The 24,052-nt window shown below is 29.5% G+C and overlaps 1 protein-coding gene across 13 annotated transcripts in view; it reads left to right on the forward strand.

Moving 5' to 3' along the window:
* Positions 1-24,052, forward strand: part of SLO2 (slowpoke 2) — a 471,240-nt gene that overhangs the window by 425,954 nt on the left and 21,234 nt on the right. For 7 of the 13 annotated variants that reach the window (XM_067050782.1, XM_067050783.1, XM_067050787.1 and 4 more), the window contains 7 exons: positions 2,428-2,555; positions 2,680-2,796; positions 7,023-7,157; positions 7,412-7,523; positions 15,285-15,317; positions 17,369-17,428; positions 23,478-23,663. In XM_067050782.1, coding sequence (XP_066906883.1) covers positions 2,428-2,555; positions 2,680-2,796; positions 7,023-7,157; positions 7,412-7,523; positions 15,285-15,317; positions 17,369-17,428; positions 23,478-23,663 — 771 coding nt within the window. The remainder of the gene's footprint in view (positions 1-2,427; positions 2,556-2,679; positions 2,797-7,022; positions 7,158-7,411; positions 7,524-15,284; positions 15,318-17,368; positions 17,429-23,477; positions 23,664-24,052) is intronic. The other 6 variants (XM_067050789.1, XM_067050791.1, XM_067050790.1 and 3 more) reach the window with 3 other exon arrangements.

Below are 24,052 nucleotides of genomic sequence, written 5' to 3' on the forward strand. Positions count from 1 at the left end.
TTGCAGATGATTTAGCACTCCCGGCGGAAACAGATGAAGAGGCAATTAGTCAAATAAATACCCTGAAAGAAATAGCGGAAAAAGCAGGCCTACAAGCCTCCTACGAAAAGACTTTATGACCTACGAAGAGTTTATGACAACGGAAAAAAAAACTATGGCAAAAAAGTAATAGAGATGAAATATAGACGGATAAGAGTGACAAAGGAATTTAAATATCTGGGAGTGATAGTATGCAATAACGGTTTGGAGAAAGAGAGCATAAAGGAGAAAATCATCAAGTTGGAAAGTCTACAGGCAATATTTACAATAAGAAGAACCTATCGTCCAACGCAAAAATAAGACATTACAACACGGTCATAAAACCAGTAATTTTATACGAAATGAAGACATCATGTCTCCCTAGCTTAGAAAAATTACTGAAAATAGAAAAAAGGAACCTGAGGAGAATCTATGAGCCCAAGAAAACACAGAAAGGCTACAGACTAAGATCAAACCAGGAAATCTACAGAGAGATAAATAATCTGGAAACCAAATTAAGAATCAGAAGACTGAGATTCTATGGGCACATGATGAGAATGGACCAAAAAAGACTAAACAAGAAACTCTTTGACAGAATCAGTGAATACAAGAGCATAGGATGATATGTTAAGCAAATGAGAGAGGAAATAAAAAAATTGAAAATAACAGACAAAGACTGCCTGGATAGAGAAAAGTACAGAAAAAAATTTAAAGAAATCCACGTTCTTGACGCAAATAAAGAAAAACGGAAGGGTACTGTGTGGTTGGAAGAAAGGAAGCAAAGGCATGCAAAAATGATGAGAAGATACTGAGAGAGAAGAAAAGTAAAAATGAGAACGGAAAAGTATTGATATTCACGTGGTCTTGAAAGGCCCTTCCTTGAAAAAAAAAAAAAAAGATATTCTTAGTTTAGCCTTAAATGTATACCTTTTGATTCATGTGGAATTGTATAATTTCTTCATAACTTTTTTTTCAGTTCTTTTTTTGAGATTTAAACTATATATGAAAAGTTAAGAGGCTTCAGTAGAAGATTTTAAGCAAGTTTCATCAAAATTTTTAAAGCCGATTTGGTAGTACAAACTAGACAAAAATACATTTTTTAATAACTGCACAGGATTACCAATTCAGTACACAAAAACCAGGGACCAAAACCCTATAAAATGTAAAGAAAGCAACTAAATCAAATTTCTTTCTTCCCTTCCATCTTCAAGAAATAATTGTGGCGTAGACAAACTATCAAAGCAAAGCAGGAATATTTTTTAATACATTAAAATTTATTAAAAGTTGCGTGAGAACTATTTTTATTTTTGAAATATACTTCCTGTCTGAAGAACAAGACAGACGTATGACACGATTGTAGCTTCTTTCTTAATTTATTGAATTCTTCATAAATAAAATATATATTGTTAGGATGGTCATTAAATTGCAATTAAAACTGTTTAATAGAGTGTAGCTACGCTGCTACTATGTATTAGATACCGCTTTAGCTATTTCTAGAACCATTATGAGCCATCTGGCTCAACCTAGCTGTTGACACATGAACCACTATGATCGTCACCGTTTGCTAATATCTGAACTATTTCTTGTGAATTATTTAATTGTACAAATTTAATAACAATTTCATATGTAGTTATATTCTTAAATGTATTTTTAGAATCAATAAAGATTAGAATAGGATCTTCTGATCCCCTAAAAACAAATGTCCTAAATGTCAGCATCTATCGATGGCATTTAATAGCCCAGAGAGGTGACTGAATGAGTTGAATGACTATCCCCTTCAGGCAAACCAAGATAAAATGTATCTAGTGTTTATATAATTCTTAGTTTTTAAGTACCATATATCATTGTATTTCTTTAATAAATAAAAATAGGAGGTAGGAAAAAAAAAATATCCCCTTCAGGGATTTCTTCTCCTTAGGAGGCAGTGGAAAACAATATACTTTGTGGATCAGTGCATTCTAGCGCTGCTATTTTAGGAAATTTATATTGTACCTTCTCTGGATCGTTTATCCTTCTTAAACCTTTTGTTGGTTTCCTAGGGATTGAATTTTCCATCCTTTGAGGATTTACAGGCTAGTAAAACTCATCCAATCAATTCTTTTAACCAGCTACTAACCTAATGAATATGCATTGTCGAAGCCTCCTGATGTAGATTACCTCACAATGAACATGCATTGTCGAAGCCTCCTGATGTAGATTACCTCACATCTTCAATTGGAGTCAAAAATAATTAATCAGATACAACCATCTTGACTAGAGTATCCTCAATGGTTTTCCGTTTGATTGAAGAACTTTTCCATTTCTGAAAACTTGAATATAAAACTTCCCCTTTCTGTGAGAACGATCCAAATATATATTTTTTTATATGTTTTCTTTTCTCAACTTTCCTTATTGTTTATTGTTGAACAGGTTTGTGAACATTGCACCCACCGAAATGCTAAGGAATATAATTGGCAAAACAAGACTATCATTTTAGCAGCAGATTATGCCTCCAACGGTATTTACAACTTCATTATCCCCCTGCGGGCTCACTTTAGGTAAATTTCCTTTAAAATTTTATCATTTGTTATCTGTCAGCTGATAACATATTTTTTTTATAACAGAAAATATTTCTATAAATTATCTATTTTGCATTGCTAACAGAATTTATTTCTTTTTCAGGTCCAAAAATTCTCTCAATCCCATTATTCTTCTATTGGAAAGACGCCCAGACATTGCATTTTTAGATTCAGTATCATACTTTCCGTTAATTTACTGGATGTTGGGATCAATAGATTGGTAAATTAAATTGAACAACTGATTTTCTCTAATTATAATACTATGAAATATTATTAATACTATTGTTAATTATATTATTAACTATAATAATGCCAGATATGACATATTTATATTAACATTAGACTCCATAACCAAAAAATAGATAAGAATCAGTTTTTCTTTGAATATTTACTTAATAGGTAATATATTTTTTACTGATTTTATTTTTTCATTCCTTAATTTTTCAAAATTCACTCATATACTGTAATGATTTTTTATTTATTATTTATTTATATATAAGTGTTACTATGGATATTTATGTAAACATTATATTTAATAGGTTACTATGGAAATAATTTCTTACATAAACAAAAATTAAAATAATTTAAAATTTAATAGAAAATCTAAACTTAAATTTCAATACTAAATAAATTTTTATAGTTTTCTTAAAATACTTGATAGTTACGTTTTGTTGCAGTTCATTGGTGATTGGTACGATTTCTTCCAATAAATCCCACAACTTATGTTCCACTTCATTGACTAGATTTAAGTTAACTTTAAATATTATTTCTCTTTTTGATCATGATCAGTTTAAAAAACTCTTCACTCCCTATTTATAACGTTTAAAATATGGGAATTTCTAATTATCGATTTTTATTATTATTTAGATATCATTTGTAGAAAGTTTGAAATTAAATAATTTTCTCTGGAGATTCCACAAACATCTTGTCTCTATGAACTCTCAGTAAGAACTGGTATAGTGCATCCAAGATGAGTTTGCCTGTGATTAATAGGAGGGGGAGATGCACAGTAGCAAACGTTCTCCCGCCAACCCCCCACTCTTCTCTCCACTTGGTCTGTTCCGACAACCACTTCTGACTGTACAGAGCATGTGAATTACATGTTTTTCCTTACCAAATCCTATACTGCACATGCTCTGTACAGTTCTGGATAGTGTTGGAACAGACCTATGCAGTAGACTGGACTATCTTTCCTAACCTTTTCTTTCTTCTCCTCGACCTACTCCTGGAACTTTACAAATAGAAATTCCTCCTATTAGTTTTTTCAAAACTATTTTTCATGAATATCGCAAGATTATAAGTATACCATGTCAAGTAAATTGGGTAGAGGGAAAACTATCCACTCTCAAACCAAACATAATTATATATGTATGTATATATAGTTGACCGTAAAATTTGATGTATAGGAAGATAGTCAGGGTTGCGGTCAAAGGAGAAACAAAAACAGTTTACAACTATTTATTTTCTGACGTTTCGCCCCACTTTGTAGGGCTTCATCAGGGCTGTTCAGAATATATTTTTATATAAATATTTTTGTTTCTCCTTTGACCACAACCCTGACCATCTTCCTATAGATCAAACATAATTATGAACGTATTTAAATTCATGAAAACACAGGCGGAGAATGGTCGAATCTATGTTTCCTCTGCTATGAAAAGCCATAAAGTACTGCATTTATCATAAGTTAATCCCATTCTAGGGCCAAATATACTACATTTTAAAACATTAAAATTAAGAAAATTTTTTCACTAACTGTTCCACAACAAATCTAAACTTAAAAAGAGAATCTCCCGGAATCTGAAGCCTCTCAACACTGTTGCCAGTGATCGATAGTAATTTTCCGCTCTTCTCTGGAAACGTGAGAGAGTCGTCTATAGTGCCTACTTCTTTCTTGAACAAGGAGTTCCACCGGTGGAAACAATCCGAAAAGCACTTACCATCCTTAAGCAAACTCTGCGATAAACAGAAACCATCTATCTTCTGTATGATTTGGTAACCATCGCATCTTTCCAAATGAGAGCTGCATATAACATAATCGAGAAGACAACTGTAGCAAGAAGCCTTCCGCGACTTTCCCTAGGACCTCTAACTTTTGGCATAAGGCATGACAATAAGGATACTACTTTAGCAGATTTGGCACTGATATTCCGTGTGACTCCTAGGTATTTTAAGCAAGACTGGAAACAAATTTCATGCCTTCCCACTGTGACAGTGATGGATTCAGTTTGCTTCCTGCTCGTTACTGGGAGAACCTCGGTCTTGTGGTCTGCATGTTGTAGGGCTACCGAAGACAGCCAACCTCGGATCGTAGCAATAGCCTGGTTAGTGTTAGAAGGGGTCTGTTTTCATGTGGAGGGAGAGGTTTTTTTTTAAGTTTTCATTGTCCTTATGTATCATCAGTTATTAGTCCATTGCAATTGGTATCTTTCTGATTTAACAATAATTAGTTTTATGTTAATTGTTTCTATATACTATAAATATTAATCAATTTTTTTTTTTATGTTATTTATAATATTCACTTTAATTGTTCAATTCCCAATGTCAATGTTCTGCTCATTGTAACAGTTAATACTTTTTGTTTTTATTTAACAAGAGACATAAAATATCACTACAATACACACAAACCTATATTGCATATAAATATAAACAGGGACGCCAGTACAACAACAGTTTGGGGAGAAGAGGAGGTCAAAATCAAAAATTTTCAAACAATTTTTTAACCAGATTATGAAATACGGAGTTTTTCAAAAAGTACGAGGAACAGAAATGCAGTGGAGAATAATGAGTTGAAATTTGTCCCTTTTGAATGGCAGATAATTCATTTTTACTCGTCGGCGATGCTGTACGCACCCAGGAGATATCGAGGACTGGGTCTGATCCGCTGTCAATGGGAAGCTCCCCTACAGCATTGGTCCATTGCCCAGCGACTGTCGAATGTTCCGGATGCCCTCTTTCAGTCTATATTTAGTAACGAAGATGAAATTGTGGCATGTGCTGATAGACTTGGGGTGGATAAAGGCAACCACAGTGTGAGAGCTCTACGGCAGTCGTTACGTGAGAAAGCTTTCGAAGAATGGGCCAGTTGCAGGTGGCAGGGTATTGGTGTTCGCCATTTCAAAGAGACCCCGAGAACTAATAGATATGTATGTGAGAAGTAGGTACTCTCGGGGTCATAATGGGCGAACGCCCTTAAACTTAATATCAACTACGCACCCCTGCGTAGAGTCCCAGGAGCCAGTGGACAGCAAGGAGAAGTTGGGTCCCTCTGTCGCAAATGCGGCAGAGAGTCTGAAACACCAGCTCATGTTCTGGGAAAGTGCCCCAACAACTCACTCCTTATAAGATGCTGGCACCACAGGGTCAAGGAAGAATTGATGAAGTTCCTTGAAAGAAAAGACTTCACCTGCTTCGAGGAGGTCTATTGTTAGGTCTATTAGTTTTTTATCTAAAAATAGTTTAGTTTTTATGATATTTGAATCTGCTCAACATGGCCTTGATTCAACGGACTTGTTGACTGAAGGATACGTACCGCCATCTTGGTTTTGTTTTGAATCACGAATTTGTTATGGACAATGAAAATTAGTTAGCTTGCTTTTTGGATAATCAAAACAAATGAACAATATTAAAATGATACATAAAATAAAACATCAAAAATCCTTTATACATCAAAATATACTATTTACTCAAAAAGAGCATATTACAACTGCTGTGACTATTATTAATGGTCTGATCTCACATTGCTGTCTAATAGTGAATTTGTTTAGCGGGTCATTGGATAGGATCTAGAAGGGTGAATTCGGGAGAGTGAATTTGTTGATCGGGTGAATTAAAAATTGTGAAATGGTGAAATTGAAGGAACAGAAAAGGGAAAGAAAAAAAAGGAATGAATTGAAATATTTGTATTTGGCGTATAAACTGAAATTGATTATAAAAGGAAACTGTAGGGAAAAAAAACTGTTTTTTTATTATTTTATTATACCATGTTATTATATGTAATTTATATATGTCCGATTACGGATTGATAAGTATGCTGTGTATGTAGCAACCTGGTGTATTTGGGCAGCATAGATGAATAAAGTATTTCTCTCTATAGTTTGGGAATCAGTAGCCTCTATATGTTTTCATAGAGACTCTGGTACATTAGGGATTGGATGTGCAGTAGAGAGTGTTATCAATTTTACTGGATGTTATGTGAGTAATAATGTAATATTTGGACAATAAGTTACTGTAAAGATGGGCTCAAATTGATATAAATTCCCACATCAAGCTGTTACAGTTAATATTAAAAACTAGCTCAATTAACCATAATTAAAAAAAAATTAGAGGCTTTACACAATTTTTAATTATATTTTTTCAATTTAGCTTTAAGTTATATTATTAAAATTAAACTCAGTGTGATTCTTATTTTAAATTTTGTATTTAATGACTCTAAACTTTTTCTTTTAGCTTAGACGATTTGTTGCGCGCTGGGATTACATTAGCTGAAAATGTTGTAGTTGTCAACAAAGAACTGTCAAACTCAGCTGAAGAAGACACACTAGCAGATTGTAACACTATCGTTGCAGTACAAACTATGTTCAAGTAAATTTTTATATTTATATAGATTTAAATATATGTACATTACTTATTAACTTATTCCTAAAGTAAATATTATTTTAACATTATATAGCATAAGATCAGCTACAGCTTTCGATGTATTTATATTTTTAAAGCCCATTACAGATATGTTAATTAATTACATCATTAATAATATAAAATAACCATATAATTATTATTATAATATTTAAAAAAAATTAAATAGACAGATTACTAATTCATTGAAATAAAAACTTCAGGTTTTTCCCGAGTATAAAGAGCATTACTGAGCTATCTCAAAGTTCCAACATGAGGTTTATGCAGTTCAGAGCGCACGACAGATATGCCCTTCATCTAAGTAAAATGGAAAAGGTAATGTTATAATTATTTTGTTAAATGTTGAAATTTCATCATCAGATCAATTTTATTAGTTAATTTTATAACAGCTTTCTGCTTTAAAATACGAAAAAGTCTTTAATCCTCCAAGAACAGGCTTATCCTTATGATCACAGGAGACATACTCCATCTCCCCCTCAACCTTATTTTATAAAATTTTACCTATTGGAGGATTCGATTTTTGAACAACAATAAAGGCTTAGTATAATAATGTAGAGTTTATAAGCTATCTTGATTGCAATATTATAAACTCTTTGAGTAATGTTTTACCACAATTTATTCAGTTTGACGTAGGTTCAAATTTCACAACTTTTAGGTTTTAAAATTACTGCAAAGAATGACACACATCGCCCATAACTATGTCCCTATTGCTCAAGTCAGTTAGCAAAGTTTGTGTAAGGGCTCAATAAAGAAAATTTCATTAATTTGTTTCATTATATGACCTATACCTTTTTAAAATTTATAAATGCCTAAAACTTAGAACAAAAAAAAATAATGTTTTAAACACATATTTTTATTCTATTTTTGGGTGTTTAGGAAATGTTGTGCGCCCTCCTTACTACAGAAGAACTCGCTGTTGACTTAATAATTTATATTTGGCACAGTACATTTAATATGTTAAAATCATTAACATAATAACAATAAATTTCAACTTCTATAACAAACAATGTTATTTGATCGATGATTTCTGCTCTAAAGGTAGTTAATGAATGATTTCTGCTCTAAAGGTAGTTAATCAATAATTTCTGCTCTATAGGTAATCAATCAACTATTTTATCCAAAGGTAATTAATCAATGATTTTGTCTCTAAAGGTAATTAACCCCTTAACTTGTCAAGTTAAATCGAGCACGCTAAACAGGCCAAACTGCACACTCAAAATAATTTGAGCGGTGTTGTATTGTATGCTGCTATAATTTTTCACAATTGGATATAATCGAGAGTTGAAAATAACAATGTGATAATAATAAAATAAATAACAATGATTTATTCTTTGTAATAATCTTCTCCTATGTTTACATAGGAAGCTAATTATTATGACTGATATCCAAAATCTGAAATAAAAATAAAAATTTTAATTTTTTTTTTTCCAAGAATATGTTAAAATAATTTTTTTTTGGCTGTTTTTATTTTTCAAAAACTGTGGGTTAGTGGGTTAATCAATGATTTCAGCTCTAAAAATAATAATCAATGATTTGTTCTAAAAAAACAAAAAGCACTTGTTTATAGAGTATACCATTGACTAAGCAACATTGTTTGTTATAAAAGTTGAAATTTATTATTATTTTTGCATATTTAATGTACTTAATTTGAAATCAACTGTGAATTGTATTGTGCTGAGGAGTGGGACACAGCATCCTTGAAATATCCGAAAATTGAATAAATATAGGAGTTGAATTAAAAGTTTTTGTCCTATGCTTTTTATTAATTTAAAAATTTTTGTTTATAATCACAACCTAAGGGTGGAAGTGAGTTTTATTGATCATTGAATGCCTTTATTGATTATACCTGTAATTAAATTTTTGTGTATAAGTGAAAGTTTGGTTCTTAATGAAGAATCTGTTGAATAGTTTTATAGATCATCCTTAGAGCCTGAGCAAAAAGATAAGATTGATCACTTCGGTGAGGGGAGGGATAGCTTCATTTAAAAACAACTCGTACAGCTTTGATGTATATAGCTGACCTTGGTTTCGAAACCCACCTGTCCTCTTTATTGTTCCTAAAGATGTGTTTTCCAAAATTCCAACCTACAAAAGAATTGTGTTGCGATCATTAAAATTTAAATGAAACACTAAAAACATTAGTGAAACAGTAAAATCAGGTTTGACTGCAACACCCTAAATCTATTTCTGGATGGCATTTTTTTTTAAAACTATAATCAGTGAGATTACTTTGGTTACAACATTTATTCTATTAATTTTTAATTTTTTTATCAATATTTATTCATTGATTTTGATCAAAAGGTTGTTCATTTTTTTTGTGATGCATTAATTATAGATAGTCAAAATAAATATTCTATAAATTGATTTATTCTGTGATTAAATTATTATTATAATATAAACCTAGGAAACTAATTGTTTTGTTTTATATTGATTAATCACAACTGATCCCCACCAAAATAATAATCATCATATATCATCAACAGACAAGCACCCATCATGTAAAATTCGAAAAATCATAGTTATTATTTAATCCAATCAGGCAGGATGATTCTGTGGTGTTTATGTAAACAAGAACACATATTTTTTTATTAGTGAAATTTTTTTTTAACATGATTTGCTTAAATTGAGGTACCTCCATGATACAGTAAATAGGAACAAGTGCGAATTAGATTCATTATTAATGTTATTTACTACAATATATAGCACCTTAACTGAAGCAGTTTATTCCCCGAACCTACTTTATCAAAAAAATTAACATATACCTGTTCCTTTGCCATTATCCATTGCATAATTAACTTCGATGCCCAAGTACCAGATATTACTTTTATTTTCTTTAGTTAAATTATTAAAACAAAATAATTTGGTTTTTGCTCAGTATAACTATTGTAGACCTACTAGATTCAAATTTTTATATTATTGATTTATTTATACAAGACCTATTTTTGCAATATCAAGAACATTCCTAGTACAAAATCACTTTTTTTAATTTTATATATAAGAAGGGGTTAGAATGACAGTGGTATTAGTCAAGTTGGGTTTATTTCGAAAATGATTTGTTTTTTAAATTAACTTAATTCATCTGAGACCAGTTGCACACTGTGTGTGTAATAATAATGAGCATTTATCAGTTAAGTAGTCGTTGAGATAAAACTTTTTTGAATTAATAGTATCTGTAAAGCATAGAAAAACAAAATTTGGCATTATTTTTGTTTTTAATTATATTATTTCAAAAATTTTTTGAGACAAGGTAATATTTATTAAATAAATCAATTTTATATCCAAATCCGTCTCAACACTTTATTTATTCATTTGTCCAACGTTTCGGCCTTTTTAGCCATCTTCAGGGACATCTAAACATTTAACAGCTTATATTACATCTTCACTTTTAAACATTTACAATAACATTATTATTTACTATATAATATAACATACCTTCAATATAAAAATCCTTCTCACATTAATTTATATTTTCTATTTGCAGGCTATTCCGCCCAGGTCAATTTCTTTATTGAAAGTTAAAACCTATTCCAAACAGTCAATTATTAAAAAGTCATACTTATTATTAATAAGCTTACCAAGTAAATGTTTAGATGTCCCTGAAGATGGCCAGAAAGGCCGAAACGTTGGACAAATGAATAAATAAAGTGTTGAGACTGATTTGGATATAAAATTGATTTATTTAATAATTATTTTTGTTCTTTACTAAGGAAAAACTTACTTATTTGAATTTTTACTATTTCTTAAAAAGTTTATTTGCATTATATTCTGTTCTTCGTTATTGAAAGCAACATAATGATTTTATATTACCTAACTATTTTTTAAATAAATGTTTATCAATTTTATTGATGTATTTTTATTTTATCTTAGATTGTGTTCAATCAGCTCCTCGCAATAAAAATTTTCTGATGAGCAAGCTATCACACTTGGTGTGCAATCATCTTATTTATGGGAATTCACTTACGAATCGGGTAATTTCCATAGTAAACAAGTTTATTTATAAGAAATGAATGATATGAGGGTAAAAAAGAAAAAAAAATTCACTCTTGGGGACTGTGTTCGAATAAAATTTCCATCTTGAATGGGTTAAATCAGTGATTCCCAGTGCTGTCATAAAGGCGTCGCAAAATATTCAATTATTAAAAAAAAAAATACAGCTATGGAAAATAAAAATTAATGAAGAGTGTATCAGTGATTGCTTTCTCTTGTTGCACCAGTTATAACTTCCAATGAAATTAATCTATCTTGCAATATAAAATCCATTTTTGTTGATCACCTATCAGAGCTTATACATATAAAATACTTTGAAGCAGATAATGATAAATTTAAATGGATTCAAGACCCAATTAGAGCCAAGGCTCCATCAGAATTACTTTTTTAGAAGAAGAATCAGTTATTGACTTGTCTTATGATAATACTTCAAACTTAAAATTTGATAGCATGGAACTTTCTGATTTTTGGTTATCATTAAAAGAGGAATATCCACTGCTTAGTGGTAAAGCTCTATGAATATTAATTTCATTTGCAACATCCTATTTGTGCAGAGCTGGGTTTTCGGCATTCGTGATAATAAAAATTAAATATCGCTCAAAAATTAATGTTGAACAAGAAATAAGGATCAGCATATCCAATTTCATTCCGAGATTTGAGAAGTTGTGTTGAGCCCATACATCCCATTAATAATTTTAATAATGTTAATCATCAATGGACATTCAATAAATTGTTTGTGAATTTAAAATTCGTGTTAAATTTATTTTTCAACTACCCTAACCACATGGTGGTTGTCCAGTCTCAATATAGATATTACCAAAACAGTAGAAATTAGATATTTTATATTATCCCAATGAAAATAGCAAGTAACTGTTTTTAATTTTTTGCTGTTATATTGGTAATCGCTTTTAAAATGGAAAGTTTTCCAATTTTTCAAAAAAGTCAAAAATTTAGAAAAAATCCAATGTATTATGGGTGCCGCAGAAAAAAATCCAATTATTTAGGGAGCTACAACCCGAAAAAGATTGGGAACCTCTGGATTAAATGATTACTAAATGAAAAAGTTTCAGGTGATATTTCTGAGAATATTGTATTTGAGTATCGTATCAGTATATATTGTATCGTATCGTTGAGTACGTAAGGTATCAGCTAATTTCTAATTTTGATATTCGTCAAGTGATCTTTAATTCTTTATATATGTCCGATCACGGATTGATCAGTATGCTGTGTAATGTGGCAACCCGATGTATTTGGGCAGCATGAATGAATAAATTTCTTTCTCTCTCCTAGTGACATCAGATATGTAGGTCTTCTTGACATAGCAAAGAGAATAAAAAACTACATTAAAATACAATACCCAACACAACAAAATCTGCAGATAGCTCATTTAGGATTCGTACCAATGATATAAATATTACATAGAATGAGGTGTTTATTGTTGACTGTAGTTAAATATGAGAAGATGGTTGGGGATATGGTTAGCAAAAAATACACAAATAAACAAAAACTTATTTATTTATGCCGACTTATAACCTGAATTTCATGCCTTTATCAGGGCAGAAAAAAAAATAATTAGATGATAATCATAACTCAGAGAAACATAAAAATAAAGGAGAATAATAAGCAAACAAAGTTGGAAATATACATATAATAAATTAAGTTGATAATGGTTGATTGATAACAATAGAAATAGAATATTATAAAGGTAAAAATTATACAAAATAAATTATGAAAAAAATTTAAAAACAGTATTTGTTCAAGAAATAAACAAATAAACATAATGTAAGGTGCGGAAGAAAATGTAAATGACGTATAATATACTTAGCATAATAAAATATGCTGTAAGTAATGTCTGAAATTATGAAAAACAATTTAAATCAACATACTGAAATGTATGAAAGAAAAGGATATATATGATACAATGGGAAAGAAAGAAAAAGAAAAGAAAAGTGAAGTGGATAAAAGATATACAGTAATATAAATGAGTTAAAAAAGATAAAATTAAAATAAATATAAAGTGTCTGGAAAAAGTGAATAAGAAGGAACAACGGAGAAGAGATATGGAGAATAGGAAAACAAAGAAAGAAAGAAAAACAGTTTGGTATCTAATGTGACTTTTAAGTATTTAACTGATCACAGAATATTATACAGATACATAATACATAGTTATATAGTATTATTATTATTTTTTTATAAAAGGTTTTATTTCATAAATATAAAATTTACAATAATTACTACCTTGCTGTCGGGTACTCCCTTATACAATACATTTTTCTTGCTACTAATTATATTATAATTGCATTTTACATTTTGGTAAAATAAATCGAAAGGAAAAAAAAGAGTATTGAAATAAAATAAAATACATAACATTGAATAAAATAAAATTAATATCATTGATTAAATTTTACAGTAAATGTACTTAGTTTTTTTATGCTTTTATCTATGGGTTGTTGTTTTTGTATAATTGTCTATATCTGTTATTAATAGGTTTAAAGAGTTAGGGCAAGATGGGAAGAAATTATGGGTCAATTTAAATATGCATTCATGTATGATATGTATATGTATATAGCTCTAAGTGCGTTTTAGTTAATATATGAGGAGAAGATGATTGAGGGGTGTGGTCAAAATATAACATAAATAAGTTGAAGTAATTTATTCAATTGTGCAAACGTTTTGGCCAGAATTTCTAGCCTTCATTTTGACCTTAACCCCCAACCATCTTCTCCTTGTATAAGTTATCCATAGTCAACTATCTCTCATGATTTAGTTATTATAGTGTGATACGGATAGTTATTAACAATCCTGAGGCATTTGTTTAGAATTATTTATAGCTTTTTCACGCTGGTTCAGTGAGTAAAGCTCCATATGGGGCAGGTATATGGTATGATGGGTCTTAGTTCTGCATTATATAGTATAAATTTATTCCTGGTTAATAATTTTGATTGTTTATTAAAATATGGATGCATTTTATACACTGTTTTTCTTGCTTTTTCCAATTTCAAATTTAAGAGGTGGTTGAATAACAGTTCCATGTCTTATTTGCCTCCTAAGTATTTGAGTGATACAGCAAAAGGAACAGGAGTATCATTTAAATCTATGGTCGATATAAGTATAGGTCATCCTTTTGTGAAACTGATGGCTTCTGTTTTATCAATATTTAAAACTAGTCCCCATTTTTTGAAGTATTTTGATGTTTTTTTGAAAGGTTCTTTTAGCCTATTAATGATGTTGCTAGGAAATATAAGGAGCTAGGAAGGTGGGACCAGGAATTCACAGCGGGCTTCAGATGTCTTGTTATGCAGGTCTGGGAAAAATAACTCGTGCCATTGTGTTGAAAGATATGTTCTGTGTGTAAGTCAACTATCACTCTTCCTGTCCCACTCTATATTTCAGAAGACTCTATATACGTTTATGTTTAATGATATTTTATATTTAACAATATAGTACCCAGGTTTATGTTTATCTGTTTATTGAGTATTATTGATATAGTTTAGTTTATCTGTTTATTGAGTATTATTGATATAGTTTAGTTTATCTGTTTATTGAGTATTATTGATATAGTTTAGTTAATACAGGTTTATGTTTATCTATATTATGTTTAATTAATTGTTGTAATTCCTGATGGTTCCACGCAATGTCATTTCTAAGTCATCATATAGCTTTCGTATAGGTACATATCTAATGGCTTAAAATAAAGGATGCTGAAGATGGAGAAAGGACCTTGAAACTTCATAAAAGTAGAGACAATAAAAAGCAAGAATAAATTTTATGATTATTAATGTATTAAGTAAATATTCTTCCATAAAATAATAAATTTAGTTAGAATGAATAAGTAAAAAAAACTAAATACTAGGTAATTAAAAATTAACTGACAAATAATAACTTTACTTATTAAAATTAATAAACTAACTATTTTATATTTATTTAAGAATACAGTTATTCTTTTATTTGTTTTATTTCTATTTTGTATTGTTTTAATTAAACCCTACTATTATTAAATTATAGTCCCTTTTATTCTTTTAATTTTATTTTTATTATCATTTAGTTTATATTATTATTTTCCCTTATCTATTTCTTTTGTATTCTCAGGGTCACCGCAAACGCTGGTACAGTTTTCCTGAAGTAAGATCTTAAAAAATTACAATACATTGTTATAATTTCTGAAACATTTTATAATTAACTGTTATGCTTGATTAATTATTTTAACCTATTTATATAAAAAATTTATTAATAATCACTTTTCTTTTTTTTTTTTAATTGATATGTTTTAAAAGCTTTTTGATTAAACCACTGCAATCATTAGAAACTTTAATCTGCTTTATCACTAACAATTGATAACAAGACATCAAAAAAAAAAAAAGTTCTCTTTACTTTTTTGAACCTATTATAAACCATAAAATACGCTGAATAAAGATTTTTTTTATAAATCACATTACAGATAGACAGATTTTGTATTTAAAAAACAAACTTAAATTGTACATTACAAATTAACATTACCCTTAACATTAAAAACCACAAAGATTTGGTAACACAGTAAAAATTTATGAATAAAATTATAAGAATCTCCTAGAGTCCATAGAAAAAGTGTGCTATAACCGAGAAATCATAGAAAAACAAAATACTATTACAATAAATTTTTAAAGTTTATTTTTTGTTCAAATAATAAAAGAACATAAAACTACATTGTTAATGGTACTGGTTTAAAATATTTGTAAAAATTTTATTTTTTAACAGGATATATGCATATTTTTACTTTTTTTATCAATCCGCACATAATACAAAACATTTATATGTAAACCAAAGTTCTTTCCAATTATTGGTTCAAAACATATTAGTTTTCTATTTGAGGAGTGAGGCCAATATGACGTCACATCTTGGGGCAATCTTCATCTTTGTCTATAAGCTCACCTGGGTACGGTATAATGTAATATTATTTCATGAAAACATAAAATAATCATTTCCAAAATAACTATATTTCTGAAATGTTTAAAATCTATGAATATTGGAGATATAATATAATAACACTGGAGATATACTATGTCTCATGGAAATAGTTTACAACCAACACAGTAACTATCATAGCCACACTATAGCTATATGACAGCTTATATTGCGACAGTATTTACTGTTGTGACCATACTGTAACACTAGGTCTTGCATGATATTTAACAGTTCATGTATTGACAGTGAAGATACAGTCACGTTAAAATAGCGACACTTTACTGCTATGGTGTAAACTATATGACAGTTTCTATTATAAAATTTACTCTTGATTGTCAAAAATGGACTTAGTTTAACTTCTGGTTGTCAAAATTATAAATTTTGCAAAAGTTATTTGATAAAATAATTATTTCATCAAACATGAAACAACATCATTTCCTGAAGTAATCATTTAAAAAACAAGATTTAAGTCAAATTATTAAAAATAATTTCTTTAAAATTTTTAACCCCTCATCTCTATGAACTTTATGCTGTATAAAACCCAAATAAGACCATTAGTCACATATAGTGGATAAAAATACAGAACCTCAACATTGAAAGTATTAACCAGCTAGATAGGTTTAAAATAATGATTCTGAGGAGAATTCTAGGACCCGTACACAAGACTGATCTTTGGAGACGAAGAAAGAACACTTAATAGTGCCTGGTGTGCCGATAGAAAAAGAACCTCTCATTTTAAATATATTTACCACATTCAGTTTACTCAATTCGATGTTGTGTAGCTGTCTAAATTCTTTGATTACCTCATCCATCTTCGATTAAAGTATTTCTTGCCTTTTTTTTTTTTTTCTTTTTGTAAGAAATATTGAACATTTATACAATCATTCAATTTAAAACCATAACCATTGCTACAAATTTAACTTCAATATGATTAAATAATTTTTTATCTCTGTATCTCAAATTCCTTACATTGAAATTGCTCTATCTCAAATATCAATATTATTTCTTCAGCAGGAAATGTCTAAAAACTGAATTATATCCCTCGTACTATCTTTAACTCGAACTATGCCTAAAAAAGTTATTGAAATTCCCTTCAAATTTATTAATTGGGAGGTAACCGTAATATCTTGAATCAATTTACATCAAACCTGACAGATACTCTAATAATAAAGACAATAATCACTTTGGTTTTTCTTTATAATTGCTTCATTATTCATTTTAAAAAATTTCAGTTTGGGCCAAACCTAGAGAAACCGAACGGGAGTGGTCCGATTGGACCAGCATCTGAAAATGTACGTACATTCTCTTGCAAATGCCTGCATTTCTAGTAGGATCTTCTCTTGTTTGTCAGTTCACTCGTAGATTTTAATAAAACTATATTTTGTTTGGCTGACCAATAAAGCTGGATTTGACATGTTTTTCTGCATGAACATAACAATAAAAAAATAATAAATAACAAAATTCTTTATTTCAATAATGCATGGTTTTCTGGTTTAACAATTATTTTTAGCCATGGGCACTTTTTAAATAATGCATTTATTAAATAAATTAAAGGGTTATGAAATAAGTATTTCTGAAATAATGATTATTTAATGAAACTATCTCAATCCAACAGCTCCATATATAATTCATTGAACTAAGGCAATATGTTTCTAAAATAAACTTTAAAATTCCTTCTAGACTATTACATACAGTCCGCTATTAATCTTCCTCTAAAATTCATGAATAATGGAAATAAATAATACTTCAGAGATATAATTTACAACCATTGCAGCAATTGTAGCTTAAAACTGCATGGTAAGTGTACATATTATCATGATGGCACCTATCATCATGGCAGTGGCTGTAATATTTGGTGCTGTAGCTGTGAAGTGTCACCACGGAAATGGGGTTTAACATGAGAGTAGATTCACAGTTGCTATGTTTACTGTCAACTATCACTTGTGTGACAATACTGGTTTGATAGTAAATACTATCATGACAGTTAATGTAATGGTAGTAAACTATTTCCATCTAACGTGGTTTATCTCCAGTATTCATGAACTTCCAACATTATTTCAGAAATAATTATTTTGAGTTTTTGTGAAGTAATGAATTTAAAAAAAAAAAAAGTCAAAGAGCATATATATCTAAGAATTGTTTCAGAAATAATGTTTTGAGAAATATATTACTTTTTTCAATGAATAGTTTTTGAATGAATTAATAATAACTTAGCGAACCTGAAGTTTCGATGCCGATACAATGTAAGCATCTGCCTAGTGACCCTCTCCAAACACAAATCAGGCTTAACACAATCACTATCTAAATTTTGGTTAACTTCTCAGACCCATCGGTTGAGTCCACTAAGTCCCACAACCGTACACGCCCATCTTATTTGCCACAATGCTATAACCTGAATTATATTTACCGAGTGCAGGTCTTTCAATTCAGCACTGTGTAGCCTTCTAAATTCTCCTGTTAACTAATCCTTTTACGGTTCAAAAATTTAACGTAACACTTTATTTTCAAAAACTTTAAAGCACATTTCTTCCCTTAGTGTAAGAGACCACGTTTCACACTCATTAAGAACTGTGGGAAAGATAATAATTTTGTAAATTCTAACTTTTTAAGTTTTAGAACAGATGGCGCTAGCTAAACAATTTTGAAATTGAAAAATAACTATCATTTCCTGCCTTTCATCTTGCTTTTATTTCCTCATCGATTTTGTTGAATGAATAATAATAATAATAATTTTGAATGAATAATTACTTCGAGAAATAAATGCAAATAGTTATTTCATTGAGATTATTTCATCAAATAGTCATTTAATGAATTACAATTATATTTTTGAAATAACTCTTTTTTTTTTTTTAATTAATACATTATTTAAAAATTGCCCTGAGCTACACTGTAACATACTAATTTTACTAAAATGGTTAATTTTATTAACAATGAATTTAGATTAGACTATGATTAGAGGAAATTTTTTAGACTGTAGAAAATGTCAGTTTTTAGTGACTAACATCTTAGACATTTTGATATCAAATAAAATATAACAGATATATCTACCATTAATTACAGTTATAAATTATCGCTACAATAAATTATAACTCATGGATGCTTTACTGTTGATGATTATTTTTATAGTGAGAATCAGTCATTGATAATGAATAATAAAATAAAACTATCAGTTGTTTCTAGTTATACTAACAAAAAATGTTTCGGCCTACTTTGTGGACCATCTTCTAGGTTGCAACACTGATAAGAGACAATTAATAATTTTGAAAATAATAATAATGAGGAAGGTAATACTCAAAGAAAACAAATTAATCGTAGCAGTCTTGGGACTGGGCGACAGAAGTTAAAATTCAGGAAATTAAATAATTTATTAAAATTAAAATAATTATCATGCGTTGCCTGTTACAGCTTAAGGCAGAAAATATTAGTTCCAGAATAATAATTAAAATAGAACAACCATTCCTTAAGTCAATTCTAGAAGGAAAATTTTTTATAATGTAATAGGAGAGTATGAGACAACAGGAGCTCACTCAGTCAGACAGGCATTGCAGGGATTGTTAAGCTCCTACTCTTTTATTATAATATACAAATTTTCCTGCTAGAATTGACCAGCGTTGCCCCCACCACTTTTTTCTTGAATTGTCGAACATCGGTAAAAAAAGTTTCACTTCAAAATAATAAATATAGTGGGCTCTCATTATAATGTGGTTTATTGCACATGAATATTGGTGTAACCCAATTCTCTCATTTGTCCTGAAATATGATAATTATTTTATAATATTTTTTTCCAACAATTTTAAAATATTTGAAAATAAATGCTGGACTTACCTCACCCATTGCCAAAAAATTGATTTGGTCTATCAACGTCTTATTAATTTGGATGAATTAGCATAAATTGCCTATAATTTTTAGTAGTAATTAATGGATAACCAAGATATTAATGGATACTTGCAGTGACATCAAAAAGAGGCAATTTTTCACATTTTATTTTTTTTTTGAACAGTAAATATAACTACTAATTTAGTCACGAAAACATCCAAGACCAGAATTGAATATTACACATTTCACTTGGATGAACAGTGTATAAAAACATATGTCATTCATTACAAGGTATTAAAAAAGAAATCATATCATTGCTGCCATGTTTAATTAACAAACACAGACAAATACTTTATTTGAATTTGTTAATTTTATTAATTTCCCAGATGCATTTTTGCAAAATAATGTCTTATAATCACAACTAAGGCTCTGTGAAGTAAAAAAGCCTTGATTAAAAAAATTAATCGCAATGGGAAAGTTAAAAATAAAATGAAAAGTTCTTTTTTGATCTCTTGAAAACTAACTATATCAACATTTGTTACTTAAATTTGGTGGCAACGATGACTTAATCACAATTTATTTTTAATTATTTTTTTTGTTATGGTATATTAGCGACAAAAACATCTTTATCAGCATTAGTAAAAATAAAAGTAATTTGAACCAATTTTCAGCTGTTCAATAATTAACATCTATTTATTTTTCAGCCAAAAAAATAATATATTCACCATTAAATAAATAATTTTTAAAAATATTGTTAGCTTATTTCTTTGATAAATCTCTATTATTTCACAAATATTACTTCAGCTGCATTTATCTGTTCGGTTCTCCAATGAGTTTTATTGAGAATTAAACCAACTCTTTCGGTTGAATCTCTTTCAATGGAATTCTGTTCTGTTTTATTTGAAGACTAAGCTTATATTAATCTTAAAAAAAGATGCATAAAGTTTATAAATACTGTAGCCAATTTTAGATGAATCAATCAATAAGAAGAGCAGACACCCTTTAAATAAGATAAAGCAGAAAATGTTAAGATGTCAACCGATTTATCCATTATATACCAAAACAGTTTTTTTTTCTGATTATTTATATGTTTTAAAGAATTCTTTAGCATTTAAAGAATTAGGTGTTGGTGCTTCAGCTGTGTGCAATGATCAACAGTACCTATTCTCTTTGTCACCGATATGTAGTAGCTATACAGCTGAAATGGTTGCAATCTACAAAAGTTTAAATATTTTTCATCTCAAAAAAAAATACTAGATTCATTGTCAGCCATACTCAGTTTAAAAAATATTTTCTCAACAATTCTGCTAAATCAAAAAATCAATTATTCATTAAGGTCTTCCAACAAAAACGGTATTTCTGTGTTCTTCCCTTGGGTCTCTGGGCACTGTAGAATAGCCGGTAACAAACTGGCTGATCAGGCAGCTAAGGTCGCGATTTCTGAAGGAATTCCACATTGCGGAGTGTCTGCCAATGACTTCATTGCCTTCATTAAGAAGAGAATTAAATTTAAACGGCATCAAATGTGGGTAAATATTACTGACAATAAATTACGGGAAATTAGAAGTGATGTTTCCACTTGGATATCATCCACTAGAAATGTGCGCAGAGAGGAGGTGATTTTGATGTGCCTTCGAATAGATCACACACGCTTACACCACAGTTACCTTATGGCCTACAATTCTCAACCTGTATGCCAGACTTTCAGAACTTGACTTACCGTAAAACACTTCTTAAGCAAATGCCAAGCATACAACTCCATCAAATCTTTGTATGAATTACCAGTAGATTTCCATTCAGTTTTGCTGATAGATAAACTTTTCAAATTTCTGAATCACTCAAAACTTTACCATAGAATTTTACCACAAGTTCCCATTTTTCAATTGTTATACATTTCAATTTGGAAATGAAGACAAAATTCAAAAATTAGGACAATAAAGACTATTAAAAATGTTGGATATTAAGGAAATAATAACTCCAAAGTGGTTGATGCCTTAAAATTGTAATTAAAAAAAAAATAAAAAAAGAATTCAAAAACTGACTTAATTATTATACAGTGGTATATAATGGATTAATGCGATTTTTTTTATTATTTTATAACTTGAAAATTGGATTAAATTATAATTATTTTATGGATAGATTATGCGGGGTGGCTCAGAGGGTGGGTATCTCCAAGGACCCCCAGAGTGAGTTAACCCAGTTGGTAAGGGGAGCCCTCCGGGGTCTACCTAGCCTCATAAAATGGGTACCCTAAATTTGGGAAAAATCTGGTGGTTGAGTATGATCTTGAACAAATCACCTCCTAGTATAGCCGTTGTACACAAAACAGTACTTCCTTTTAACGTACTGAATCCCTGACTTTCCATAGGTTGTAGCAGTACAAATTTTTATTTTTTTTTTCATTGGTAGATTATACTCATAAGAGCGGTACTAGTTGCTAAGGTTCAGTTCTGGCCTGGGTGGGTTGACTGTTATTTTGTTGTGGTCATACAGAATGAAAATTTGACGTTCCCATAAATAGGTTGTTATCCCATAGTTGAACTCCTCCTCTCCCCTTATACCAGAAAAGGCCAGATAGCTTCTTAAAAAAAGAAGAAAAAAAAAGGGTTATACTCATAAAGATTTGGCTGTTCCCCTCTAATGATCCAGTTTATAATAATGATTATTACACATACAAAAGTGAACAATATTAGTAAAAATAATAATATATTTTTGGAAGATCGTTGATTGACCATGTTTATTATATAAAAGGAAGATGGTTCTGGTACAGTCAAAAGAATTATAGTTAATAAACTATACAACGTTTTGCTCGACTTTTCAAGGCTTCATCAGGGCTAAACAACAATGAACAAAGTAAATTAAAGTTGTTTGTTCACTTTTATTTCATGATATCTATTCTTTTTCTTTGTTACATTATTTTAGTTGTTTGTATTTTTTTTAGCCCTGAAACATGGGGCAAAATAAATAATTTATTTTCTATTTGAGTTATTTTTGACCATGCTCAGACCATCTTCCTTTTATTTATTACACACGGTCAATCGACAATCTTCTAATATGTGCTAAAATAAAAACAGTAATACTATTTTGTTTAATTGGCTTTTGACCATTTCAGCTACGTTGAAAATTAGTAGCCATTATCCATTCAGCCTATGTAAGACTTAAAATTTAAATGACAGCAGCTGATAAATTAGTTTCATTTAATTATTATTTTTTGCGATGGTTTAGTTCTGAAAAATTATTTCTCTATACAGGTTTGGCAAATTTTCTGTATTAATATTAATATTATTGTATACAATAACCTAAATAAACAGTGCAAACCCTCTTAATATTATTACAGGCATAGAATGAACCTGCTTCAAAACTTAACAATTACTAATCAGTCACATTACTCAGGCGTTGATATCTGTGCTTATACTTACACAATCAATTTATTTCATTTTGACAGAGTGAAATTTTTAATAAAAATGTTTTGTTTTTTCCACATTAAATTTTTTGTTTTTCTAAATATATAATAATTGGTTTTAGAGAGAAAAGGAGAGGGGTTCTCATATTTCCTACATGTTCCGGTTGCCGTTTGCTGCCGGATCTGTTTTTAGCGCAAGCATGTTGGACACTCTGTTGTATCAAGCGTTTGTGAAAGATTATGTCATCACCTTTGTAAGGCTGCTACTCGGTGTCGATCAAGCCCCTGGCTCAGGTTTTTTAACATCGGTAAGTTATTGGTCTTGTATTTTATATTAATATTATTACTAAATGTCTTAGTATTCTAAGAAGGAGAAAAACTAAGTTCTTGCGTTTAATTGTCCATAAATTTTAGTTAAATACTTTCATCAATAATTATATTTACCTTTGAGATTATTAAATATTGAAATCAATTTATAGTATAATGAACAATGTCATAATGAAGTATAATATACAATAGGTATAACTGAAATTTTTCAATGTGAAAATTGTAATGGTGATCCCACAATACTTGAATGTCCGGCATACAAAAACAACAAGAAATATAATAGAAGATGGTTGGGGAAGGTACAATAATATAATAATTAAAACATAAAATAAATACTTATTATTTATACTTAACTTATTATTTTATTATT

This window comes from Halyomorpha halys, unplaced genomic scaffold (genome assembly GCF_000696795.3).
Source record: "Halyomorpha halys isolate HHAL.00 unplaced genomic scaffold, Hhal_1.1 Scaffold333.1, whole genome shotgun sequence".
NCBI classification, from domain to species: domain Eukaryota; kingdom Metazoa; phylum Arthropoda; class Insecta; order Hemiptera; family Pentatomidae; genus Halyomorpha; species Halyomorpha halys.